The following is a 12886-nucleotide window of genomic DNA, read 5'->3' on the forward strand; positions in this document are numbered from 1 at the left end:
TCAGCATGCAACTCCCAGTGACCTTCAGCCAAATTGGCAGATACCATGGTCAAAGACAACCGTGTGTGAGCATGTGACAAAATTCCTTTTGTCAGGTTCTAGTAGAGCACTAACAATAAAATCGATAAATCATTCTTGGGGAGGTGCTAGAGCTGGCTGATAGACAAAAAGTAATATTGCAATAAATAACTATTTTGCGCAATAAATGTTTTGACAGTTAATTTACATTAGCGGCAGGGCTCTAGACATTTTTTCCAGTGCCTAGTCAGTCAACTGAGATGGTAGCCTACGATTAAAAAAGAAAGCCAAATTCATCTAACATCCAGGAAATGCATGATTCATATTTTGATGTTCAACCTGTCAAAATAGGATCCAAAATGATCAGATTTATTTTTGGCTTCAGAGAATTTGTCAATATCTCTGTGCATATTGGAGTATAAGCTATCATGTTCATCACCTGAGGAAGTGGGAAACAATAAAAAAAACACTGAAGAGATTGCTAACTCTGAATATGATATTGCTGCTATATAGTCGTGTAGGCTAATTGATTCATCTACCAGTGAAATGTAGGCTAATATCCTATAAAAACTTTGCAGCACTAGGCCACATTGGTAAGAGGAAGGCAATGTCGCTGTCGATCACTTTCGGTTTATCGTCCAAGCTCTAGGTTTTAGATCCTTCGTTTTATAGTTATGATGAGGTAAGACAGTTGTAAGGCATTTTAAAGTAATAGTCTTCTAGATCAAAGGGTAGGTCTACATTTCATTCACTGAATTTAATGGAGGTACATTAAAAAGTATGAAAAAGTAGGCTATAGGATAAACTAATTAAAAAGGTAGACTTTGGGCAACGGTCCAAAAATGCCTCTCTCAGTGATGTGTCATTCTGGTCATGCACGCCACGGCCGACAGAGCTAGTCAGAAACTCCCCCCATATGTGTTGACATCATTTCACAGGATTTGTTTTTGGACAGAAGATGTAGCCAAATATCTTAGATTTTGTTATGATTTAAATGACAGCCTTAAAATGCTTTTGGGGCGCAAGTTGACCACAAATACAAAGTTGCCAATGTCTATGCATTTGATACGAACAAGTGACATAAAATGAAAACCTAGAGGACAGCATTAAAATAGAAACCGTAGACTATAGTGATATTTCAATTATATTGAAATACATTTCATGTTCAATCAATTGAGTTATATTTTGCTACAGGTTACTGTCTAACTTGTCTCAATATATTTCAAATCCTAGATGCCGCCGCCTGCTGTTGTGCCGTTCCCTTGAGCAAGTCACTTAACCCCACCCACAACAACTGCTCCATGGGTGTCCAGTGTGGCAGCACCCTGCTGCAACCTGCATGTCTTTCGGAGAGGTTGGAACCAGAGGTCAAATTTCAGTGGACCTTGTGAACAATAGACCAATAAAGAGATCTTCATCTACTGCACACTCACATGCAAACAGACACTTACTACACCACAAACACCTCATACTGTCTGAACATGTGAGTTCAAGTCTTAACAGTAATACTGAACCTTTGAACGTGTACTATTTAGGGATGCTGAGATGTGTGTGTAGGCCAGGCCAAGTCTTGAGAAATGTCTAAGTCTGCTCCAGGCCTGAACCTCATTGTTGGTTGTACTGTACGGTACGTACCAGGGCAGCAGCTGGATTGGTTGTACGCAGTGCTTTCCAAACAGTGGGAACAAATTATCTTGTTGGTGGGTGGCAGCTCAGCTCATTTCTCCTGGATTGCAGCTTGAGACTGACTGGCTAGGCCTTAATATTGTTTTGGTTAATTTAGTGATTCACCAGGAAGTCTGAGGGGTTATAGAGGCTGTCAGAATGTTTTGGGAACCACATACTTAGCTAAGTCACTTTTCAACTGAAAAATGCAAGGTGAGGCAGCATCCTACTGATCCCATAGACTGCAGGACAAACATGATGAATCGTCTGAATACAGAGTAAGGATAGGTTAACTGAATGTTTTAGCACCCTCACTGATAAGCTTATCTTCAAGGAAAAAGGTACATTCTCAGCCCAGGTACAATGAGAAAAGTAAAGAGGCAGGCAAAGAGAGTGAAATTACTTTATACATTGTAGATAGGAGAGGCCTACAAGTTAATCTTGAAAATAAAGTCTAATTAGAATTAATAACCATGTCTGCTCGTACTTACAACCTTGGTACCTCAGTATCCGTAGCAGAGATAATTGGCTACTTGACATCCATTTAGTGTCGCCTATGCTCTTTGAATACGTTGCATGTTAATGATATTCAAATAGTCAGGTATTAATTTAAACACTGTGGACTCACATATTGGAACAAAATAAAGAGGCTCTACAGAGTGTGGGTGCAGAATTCTAAGAAGAACATCAAAGCGCAAAGTTCAACCACTAATATGAATACTAAAGCCTATAGTATGTGTAAATTAACCTAATTGATCATGGCATGATGTCATCTTGGCCTAGAGATGTGATGGGTGGTGCACACCGCACTGCTCTTTAACTTTAGATGGCATAGAAGTTCACTTTCATCCAAAATGCCATGGTACCAATGATAGGCTAAGCCTGAGGAAGTATGCCCCATTGCTAATTGAAGTCAAGAAGCATTCAAACAGTGTGAAGGCTAGGCTACATCTTCCTCGGGCTGTGCAGGGGGGTATTTCCTGTCATGGTGGGTCGGAAGGTGCGACCCTTGCTCCAGACTATTTCAGTTGTGGCCAAACTTCACAACAGGACGTTAGTAACAATGAGCCTCTCCACCCCTCACAACCAAGCATGCCTGGTGGCCTCACCGGTTTCCCCTCAGCCCTTTACTACACTGTCTGACTGAGACGACAGACCAGAACAGAAAGTCTAGCACCACAGGTGGCTAGTCAACTGAGTTGAGTCAACATCTCATACAACAGGTCATTGCTAAGGTCAGACAGAATCTGCAGCTCATGTTGACAACTAGGCTACATTCACCATTACCTGCATATTTTGATGGATAGGCTAAACGTGTGGTTAATGATGTGGCAATCCAATCCACAGGTATTTTTGCAATTCAGATGTCTATGGGAAGCAGGACATCCAACCCCTGCAGAATGCATCTGGCTCTTCACTCATGATGTGGAATCACTCAAAAAGGGGCTTACAGCTAGAGATAATAACAGGTCTCTGCTCCACAATAACAGTCTAGTGCCAGTTTTCATCCAAGAGGCACGTTTGCTTAAGATAATATCATGTTTGTTCACCTCATTATTAAATACCTACAGATAAATGGTTTGTTTGTGAGAGACTATTGTGAAAGGCTCTTCAACATATTTAATCCAGTTGTTTTTAAATAGAGTGATAGTTTAAATAAATACTAGTAAAGAAGCCTGCTACAGTGGGAGAACTGTCTGACTGAATGGCATATCCCTGACCATGTAATGCCACCCCCTCAAGCATATTATTTTCCACAGGCTGCCCATGTGTCACATTGTTGAGTACACGGTTCCAAATGTAAACTGATGGCAACACTGTCTGAAGAATAGGATGCTGCTGTTGCATTGTGCAGTTTCTCAACGTCCCTCACCCCTCCACACACCAACGTTAATCCCCGACTCCACATACCCCGCTGTGTTATCTGAGTTGACAACCTGATCGGGTGGACAGTTGCCATCGTCAGCCTACAAGAGCTGGGAGTAACCAACAGGGGCTAAAGAAAGATGCCGATATAACAGGTGACTAGAGGTTTCGATTAGATACAACGGTCATTCTAACTAACGTTACCGTCAAATACTCGTTCGAAATTATTACAATTTCCAAGTCATTGCATTGGTACATTGTTGCGAGATAGCGCGTTACAGTACCTACATTATGAAATAAAACGAGTTGTGAAAGTTTCACCCTAGCTAACATTAGTTACTAAACTTAGGTTCGAAACACTTAACTATTTTAATGCAAACCTCATACCACATAATGCAAGTTGCCAGAAAACGTCATTATAACGTTACATGTTAGACTGTTGTCACTTTCCGCGGCTTAAATCTTTCTGTAATTTAGCTAACGTTGGCATCCTAGTTAGCTAGCTAGGAGGCAAGAGTTGGGGTTGGCAACCTAAATTAACAATTTAACCGCCATTATCAAAAACCAATAAAGCGAAAGGTCTAACTGCTGTAAATAACGTACCTATTGGCCCCTCTTTATGTTTTGACGAACGTCTTCCATTCAAACCTTTTCCGAGGCTGCTGTTGTTGCCTCCCTTCTTTCCCGACGCCATCTTCACCCACTATTTCCGCACCGCCTCCGTAAATCTTCTAGTCATACATGTAAAAAGAGCCACACCCACAACCAAAACTGCAGCCAGTCAGCGCTGGTAATGCATTCCTAGAGCCTATTAACGTGCTCCAGTTCGACAAACACCACCCTCTTTGCTGCGTTGCAATGTCCAAAAGCTTTCCCCAGATAATCATCTGTGGTAAACATAGTACAGTACTGTCTGTCAGTAGGCTTCCCATCACAGGGAGGTAAACCTTAATGTATTGTAGGCTAGTGACGGCTTAACAGCTGCCTACAAGCTACAACATCGTCAGTGGAGGCTGCTGAGGGGAGGACGGCTAATAATAACTGTTGGAATGGAGCAAATGGAATGGCATCAAACCATGTGTTTAATGTATTTGATACCATTCCACATATTCTGCTCCAGCCATTCCCACAAGCTCGTCCTCCCCAAATAAGGTGCCACCAACCTCCTGTGCTAGAGACCTATCAAGAGCCTCTTGGTGTAATGGTAAGGTGTTTGACTGACAAGGATCAAGTCACAGTTGTGCTACCCCACAATTTTGCTACAGTGGTGTCAGAAATGGGATAACGCTTCCGAGACTCCATCAAGCGAGTCACATTGGTATGGGTGCGAGGGACATATATGACAAATACATAAATTTCATGAAGCTAAAATGCTAACTATGTAAACATTAAAACATAAGGCAATCAGTTTTAAAATTGTATTTACAAAGCACAATCCAGGCCTTGAATTATGGAGATTGGAGAGAGAAAAAAACATTTGGCCAATGCATACACAAAGCATAGAAAATGCAAACATGCAGAAAAAAAAATCTCTTATGAATATAAAGTGGTTAGGTACTGGCATTGGTAATGAAAGGCTAAATTGAAAGCAAAATGCCCTCTGACATTGTAGGTTACTGTCTTTTTGGTCCACTAAGAAATTAGATTCAAATATAAGCAAAGGCTGCAAGGAAAACGCAGGTCACCTCTATAAACTCAAACATAAGGAGGGGGGGGCAGTTAAGAAAATTCCTATCAAAACCCTCACCACAATTCTATCAAATGACTCTTCTCTTCTCCCACCCTCTCTCTTCCTCCCCCTCCTTCCTTCCCCCTCTCATTCAAGGCTTCTCCAGTTGGATTTCCTCCTCCTCCTCCTCCTCCATAATCATGTTTCCCACGTCTTGGTAGGGGCCCTGCACCAGAGAGCGCTGGATCTGATCATATGTGGAGCAGCATTCCTCCAGATTTAGACCCTGGATATGGATTGAGGTAAGGGAGTTATGATAGGTTGACTTCCTCTTCCCTTCTTCTAGAACTTGTTTGATTGACTGAAGAATGGTGAAAACAGTGACTATGACAGAAAGACAGAGGATCTCATTCAAGTCCCACCTCATAGATATTCTCCTCTTCCTCTTTGACCCTTTTCTTCTTCAGTTGATTGAGTTTCTTCGTCTTGAAAAGCAGAGGAAGTTGATGACATATTACGTAATTCTCTTGGCCAATGGTGTGAAAAAGCCCATTGCCGTCATACAGTAAGATTACCATACATACTAGTCCTTCTGGTTACAGCAGTTTTCAAATGACAAAATTCACTATTGGAATGAGAGCAAATTAGGAATATTAGATCTAGTAGCCTAGCAATAGCAGTAGAAAAAGTGGCCTGCTTGGCTCTCTGACCTTACAGAGCATCATGGTACCATGCAGAAGCACTGCCATCATCAGTAACATTCCCTCAGCAGTCAGGATGCTGTTCTTGGTGCTTTCACTGATGTCCAGAATCTTCACCATCGGCCCTAAGCAGGGAGAGAGGGGTCAGATAAAGGTCATCAGAGTAGAACTCACCTGCTGCTCTTTCATGGGAGAGATGCAGGCTAGATGTGCATGAAAGACAGATAGTGGGGGGGTGGACAGATTACCATGCATCATCGCAGCAAGACAGAGGAGAATAGTTTGAGATAAATTAGACAAACAGCCAGTGTATGTTAGCAGTGCAATTATTTAAAAAAAAAACAATGCTCCTTATGTCACACAATTTCCCAGGAAAAACTAGAACCATAGCATTTCTTTAACATTTCAACATTGGTCATTTGAATTAAATCAGAGGGATTACTACACAATGTAGCCATTCACTGGTGGCTTAAGTTTGGGTGCTTTAGATGGATTGCATTCTACTGGACTGGGCAGTGGTTAACTGGATTTATGGATCACAAAGCATTCTGCATTGCTTAGCTGGTTTGACCCCACCCACCAGACACCCACATGTACATACACATACACAGACACACACATAATAGAAATACTGTACAACAAAGTACTGTGAGTGCAGACCAGGCTAAAGCTTTTGAGGGTTACACACACATACACACACAAGACCTGAAGGAAGGGGACATGTTTGCTTACTGTGAGGGCTTCACACACACACACACACACACACACACACACACACACACACACTCACTGTAGACATGCAGGAAGGTGCCGTGGGTGTATACAGGGGGCCGCAGGGCGCTATGGTTGAGGTAACACTGGTACAACCCTGAGTCGTTCAGACGGGCCTCCCTCAGGATGAGTGTGTGACACATGACCCCTGCCGCCGTCAGGTTCCCCCCATCCTCCGTCACACGGTTGTCTCTCCGGTCCACTCCCCGAACTTGGGCCGTGCCCTTGACCGTGTGGGGTCTGGTGGCCCAGGTGTTGTCCACGGCTCCCCCTGTGACTGAGTAGCAGCAGCGCAGGGAGGCGGTGTGAGAGAGCTGCACCCTCACAGAGGTCCTGTCTGGCTCCAGAGTAACCTGGATACGGCTGAGGTCACCTACTAGAAGGCAGAGCAGCAGGAGTAGGATGAGGTTGACCCATAACACACTGATCAAAGGTCAGTTATTGACAGCATATCTGTCCAACTATTGGCCCAAGACAATGATGATAAAAAGAAACAGTAGCCTACAAAGTAGAACTCCACACAATCCAGAGTGCTGTAATATTATGTCTCTTAACATCAGGTTATTTAGAGTTATAAGTGTAGGGTATAGATTCTAGTGTGTGATGATTGTGGACTACAGGAAGCGGAGGACTGAGCACGACCCCATTCTCATCGATGGGGCTGCAGTAGAGCAAGTTGAGAGCTTCAAGTTCCTTGGTGTCCACATCACCAACATGGTCCAAGCACACCAAGACAGTCGTGACGAGGGCATGACAAAACCTATTCCCGCTCAGGAGACTGAAAAGATTTGGCATGGGTCCTCAGATCCTCAAAAGGTTCTACAGCTGCACTATTGAGAGCATCTTGACTGGTTGCATCACTGCCTGGTATGGCAACTGCTCGGCCTCCGACCGCAAGGCACTACAGAGTGTAGTGCGTACGGCCCAGTACATCACCGGGGCCAAGCTTCCTGCCATCCAGGACCTCTATACCACTCAGTGTCAGAGGAAGGCCCTAAAAAAAATTCAAAAGACTCCAGCCACCCTAGTCATAGACTGTTCTCTCTGCTACCGCACAGCAAGCGGTACCAGAGTGCCAAGTCTAGGTCCAAGACGCTTCTAAACAGCTTCTACCCCCAAGTCATAATAGTACTGAACATCTAATCAATTGGCTACCCAGACTTTAATAACTCTACCTACATGTACATATTGCATCAATTACCTCGACTAACCATTACCCCCTGTATATACCCTCGCTATTATTTTACTGCTTCTCTTTAATTATTTGTTACTTTTATTTCTTATTTTTTCTTTCAGTATTTTTCTTAACTGCCTTGTTGGTTAAGGGCTTGTAAACAAGCATTTCACTGTTGTATTCGGCGCATGTGACAAATACAATTTGATTTGATTTGATTGCACAACCATCTGCTCTGGTAGGAGATACGGTTCATTAGAGCAGAACAGATACATTACTCACAGCCAAATAATCTAAATGTTCCAAGGGATACAATGGGGGAAAATAGTTTTCATGTTACAATGCATGGTTTAAAGGGTTAAAAGGATGTTGAACCTATTCATATTAATTCCCTCAAACACCATAGTTTTACACTTCGGTCTAATCTTCATCCTCCACCTGTAATGTAACTTCTCAAATAAAGGTGAATATGCACTGAAAGACTAACTACCCTGTATTGTTTATCAGCATATCCTAGCAGCCCCTTACTCACCAGCCCAGAAGCAGAGGAACAAGAATGTCACGGCCACCATCTTCTTCACTGTGTTTTATATTGTTTGCCAGTCGTTGCAGAAAATAAGCCTTTATGTTATTTGAGTGTTGTGCCTTTCAACACAGCTATACACTTCTACCCAGTTGTCTTGTGAATAAACCTTCCTTCCTCTTTTGTTGGTCTCTCTGTGTCAGGATATATGCTTGAGTGATTGCAGTGTTCTAGAACTCAAAACAGTAAAAGACCCCAAAAATGTCGGTTTTTCTTCCCCATTTATTAAAAAACAGAAAATTACAATAATACAAAAAAGTACCTCATTTCTTCTGAAGTATACAATTAAAAACTCTTACACAATGAAATCAAAGCCAAAATACACAGTATAGATCTTGCATATTCATTTTTTTATAGATATACATGTGGCGGATGCATGTGCGACAGACCAGACCCTATTCTATACAAAAGCGCTGGCTAGCTGGAGCAAACATGGCGCTGGTCAAACCTTGTAGTCGCTGAGGTGAACACACACAATACACTTTCTAACATACATACCCCTGAGATAGCATAGTTACAGGGGACACTGCAGGACTTATACAACCACCCTACAGTCAATCCACCACAACCACCTATCTGAAACCTTGGATTACCTAGAATTAAGGCCAGGGGACCTGACTGGGAAAACCTCCTGGACAACCTAGAATGCATGTTGCTTTAGAGATCGCAAGAAAGGCATTTCACTGTACTTGTGACATTAAAACTTGAAACTGGAGACTTGATGTTGGTCACCCAACTCTTTCTATGTTAATTTCATGGTTCTACCTTAACAGCCAAACATCTCCTTAACCAACCGTGTTTGTTTACTAGAGAGCCCTTTGGGGAAAAAAACAAGCCTGATCATCAGAACAAGGCACCCTTCTCTATAAATAGATTTTATACATAGAAAACTAGACCACTGCATTTGTAAATAGGATACATGAGGGGAAGCAAAGGGAAGAAAGAGAGAGAAAGAGAGAGAGAGAGGATTGTAAGCACACGTTTGCCAAGTAGTCTTGAGACTACAGTGGCGGTGGAGGTATTAACCTAAGCTGGTATAACAGGATTTAACCTGCTCATTACTGTGCTTCAATGGTGAAAAAGCCCAAGTTAGAGATAATCTCTTTAACCTCATCTTGTTGCCATCTAGTATTGTATAATACAAGTGAGCTGTCTCACATATGGGGTCTCTGAGCAAACAAAAGCTATCCAAGTCTCTTCCTCTTTCTCCCATTGTTGCCAATTGCATAGTACATAATTACAAAAGTTCCTCTCAACAAAACATCACCAACAAAAACAAAACCTCCCGACCCGTTTAAGCAAATTAAATAAAATACACCGCAACATACAGTGAAATTGTGAGATGAGAGTAGTAAGTAAGGACTACATTTCTACGACTTCTAGAAGGAAGACAGGATGAAGGAGAGATGGAGACTATTATTGTGGACTTGGTGATGGAGAGGAAGACGAGAAAATAAAGGGGTGGGGGGTGAAAGAAAAAAAGGCAATGAAGTTTCAACACTACTTGTAACTACGCCCTCTGCTTCTTAGAGTAACTATCAATAACATTTGCATATTTGGGGGAGGGTATAAGGGAGCGGTTGCTATGGCCACAACGAGAATGCATAATTCAAAAGTGATCGTGAAAGATAACTGTTGTTACAGCACTGGTGAGAGTGACGACTAGTCGCGCCTGCAATTCCTGCATCCAAACTCCCCAGACCCGCTTCTCTTCATTCCAGAAGTGGTCTATAGAAACAGTAGCTTAATCCAGTAATGATGGGTATCTTACTGTACTGTACCGTCATCCCATGCTGTCCCTAAACGTGGTCCAGTCAATATCAAAGTGATGCTAGGTGAGTCATGTCTATAACAATACAGTGCAGCCCTGCTCACACATGGCAGTAATGAAGAGAGGATTTGAATGGCAGTGTGATTGTGAAGTGTCCAGTTAAATTTTGTTCATTAGTCTGGGGCAGCAGCATGGATGATGTATCACAATACAGTCGTCATACAAGTTAAGATATCATTATCTCCCTCTACACAGGCCCTCTACGTTTCTACCCACTGTGTTGTTTTCTCTACATGTGACGCTGGAGTTTGGATGGAGGAGAAGCAGAGAGCCAAGGCTGCTTACTGTAGGCATCACTCTCCAATCAGCATAAAGTGACTTTCTCCAATAATAATAAGCAGTGGGACAATATAAACAGCTCATATGAGGATCTACAGGTACATGGGTATCTCTTTGGTCCCGTTTCCCAGTCCACAGTTCAATGCCACTACTCTAAATAATAACAATAATTACAATCAACTCCTGAAGAAAAACACACACAAAAATGGTATTGCTACCATAAAATGTATCATACAGCATATAATACTATGTGTCTCCCTCTGTCTCCCTCCTTTCTTTATGGAGAAGATACTAGCCCTATAGTGAGGACGTCGACTCCAGTCACATCACACACGTGATGACCGTGCTCCTGTGTGACCATTGTTACTGCACTGGGCTCCACGCAATGTGAGTATCAGTGTGTGTATGGGTCTGACTGACTGTGTCTATAACCGATTCTTAATTTTATTATAGATTTTTTTACTCCTTTTTTTCCCCAATTTCGTGATAGCCAATTGGTAGTTACAGTCTTGTCTCATCGCTACAACACCCGTACGGATTTGGGAGAGGCCGACGGTTGAGAGCCGTGCGTCCTCTGAAACACAAACCAACCAAGCCGCACTGCTTCTTGACACAATTTCCACTTAACCCGGAAGCCAGCTGCACCAATGTGTCGGAGGAAACACTGTACACCTGGTGACCGTGTCAGTGTGCATTGCACTTGGCCCGCCGCAGGAGTCGCTGGTGCGCGATGGGACAAGAGCATCCCTGTCGGCCAAACCCTCCCATAACCCGGACGGCTCTGGGCCAATTGTGCGCTGCCCCATGGGTCTCCCGGTCGCAGCCGGCTGCGACAGAGCCTGGACTCGAACCCAGAATCTCTAGTAGCACAGCTAGCACTGTGATGCAGTGCCTTAGACCACTGCACTACTCGGGAGGCCCATATAACCGATTCCACAGCACATTGAACACTGAACTTCAAGTCTTCTCTCTACATCTACCTCCATCACCATCTAATACGCTGCTAATCAAGTTGGGTTTCCAAGGAAAAACCCTTCTGCCTCCCCTCCTCCTCGCTGTATCCCTCCATCTATAATCTACATCCTACTTCAGTCATAAAAATGGTCCTCCTCTCCTTCCATCTCTGTGTATCTGTCCATCCCTCTATCGCCCGGCCCAGCACAGTAGCAGGGTCCAAAGGAGAGGCAGCTGGAGTCAAAAGCAGTACACACACCGTCTATATCCCTAACAACATGATCAATTCCAATACTACTGGATGAATGTTTGGGCCATAATTACAGTTCTAACAGAACTCTATTACAGTAACTCCAGAAGGCCATTTTGCTTCTACAACACTAACACACCAACACACACACGCAGATCTCAACAATTGGGGTAAAATGTAAAAATGTATGCATGCATGACTAAGTCGCTTTGGATAAAAGCGTCTGCTAAATGGCATATATTATATATTATAATAATAATAGTACTAAACATTAGCAAATTCAATGTTGGGAATTCAGTGTGGGTGGTTACTTGAATTGGATTACACCAACTTAAAAGTGCATCTCTGCTGTACTTTGGTATGTACTGGATATAGGGGCCTACTAAATGTTCAGTAAAATGTCTAGGTTTGGAAAGTTTCCCAAAAATCCCAGGTTTTTCAGAAATCCCCGGTTGAATGACTCCCAGAATTCCTCCTTATTCCCTCCTGAATCCAGGAATCTTCCAACCAGGATTTGGGGAAAACCTGTGAATTTTGGTTACCAGAAAAAAGTTACCAGAATTTCACAACCCTGAGCATGTTCCTGTCTGGTTCTACAGCTCTACATCGCCCTCTATAGGGCTGGCACTAGTATCTCTCTCTACATGCATACATGGGGGTTTATTATACAGTCCAAACCCCTACAGTTGGCAATGATAGATATATTTATTGAAAATGCACTGGGGGAAGTATCTGTTGTGTGTGTGTGTATATGTGTGTTGCAGAAGCTCACAATCAATAAGCCCAGGCAGCATCTCTCACAGCAAACTACTGCTCCAATCTTTGGCACCTGTTTGCAAAACTCCCATCTCTCACATGCTCACGCACTTGCACATACGAGCATGTTCACAAACACTCACAAACACACACACACTGCATTACTCAACTACTTTGCGTAAAGCCGTGCTCCTCCGTCTTGCAAGGGCCTCACGGTTGGCTGCGACCCCCTGGAAATCTTTAACAAGGGCTCAGGCATGGCAGTGGAGCAGAGTGTTTAGTAAATAGGAAATTCCAGGACGCATTCATCAATTCTCCAAAAGCAACTCGAGCACTCCAATCCAGCACTTACGGTGATCTGAGGAAGAC

At 43.0% G+C, this 12886-nt stretch overlaps 3 protein-coding genes across 9 annotated transcripts in view; all 3 read right to left on the reverse strand.

The window, feature by feature from the left end:
* The window catches only part of LOC115183447 (hormone-sensitive lipase), a 43853-nt gene extending 39315 nt beyond the window's left edge, over positions 1-4538 (reverse strand). Inside the window, exon 1 of one of the 4 annotated variants that reach the window (XM_029744690.1) lies at positions 4153-4526. In XM_029744690.1, the coding sequence (XP_029600550.1) occupies positions 4153-4243 (91 nt within the window). In that variant the 5' untranslated portion in view covers positions 4244-4526. Of the gene's footprint in view, positions 1-4152 lie in introns of all 4 variants that reach the window. The other 3 variants (XM_029744691.1, XM_029744692.1, XM_029744693.1) reach the window with 3 other exon arrangements.
* Positions 4539-4953: 415 nt separating this feature from the next.
* On the reverse strand, positions 4954-8573 carry cd79a (CD79a molecule, immunoglobulin-associated alpha). Its single transcript, XM_029744737.1, has 5 exons — positions 8397-8573; positions 6710-7066; positions 5929-6044; positions 5641-5703; positions 4954-5504 (listed from the first exon to the last, which is right to left on the reverse strand). Exons 1-5 carry the CDS (start codon positions 8434-8436, stop codon positions 5370-5372), a joined length of 711 nt encoding a protein of 236 aa, XP_029600597.1. The 5' UTR covers positions 8437-8573; the 3' UTR covers positions 4954-5369.
* Positions 8574-8655: 82 nt separating this feature from the next.
* The window catches only part of LOC115183490 (rho guanine nucleotide exchange factor 1), a 57558-nt gene continuing 53327 nt past the window's right edge, over positions 8656-12886 (reverse strand). For all 4 annotated transcript variants that reach the window (XM_029744717.1, XM_029744708.1, XM_029744702.1 and 1 more), the window contains one exon: positions 8656-12875. The gene's annotated coding sequence lies outside the window, so the exon portion shown is untranslated. The remainder of the gene's footprint in view (positions 12876-12886) is intronic.

The sequence above is a fragment of the Salmo trutta genome, chromosome 3 (assembly GCF_901001165.1).
Source record: "Salmo trutta chromosome 3, fSalTru1.1, whole genome shotgun sequence".
In the NCBI taxonomy this organism is placed as follows: Eukaryota; Metazoa; Chordata; class Actinopteri; order Salmoniformes; family Salmonidae; genus Salmo; species Salmo trutta.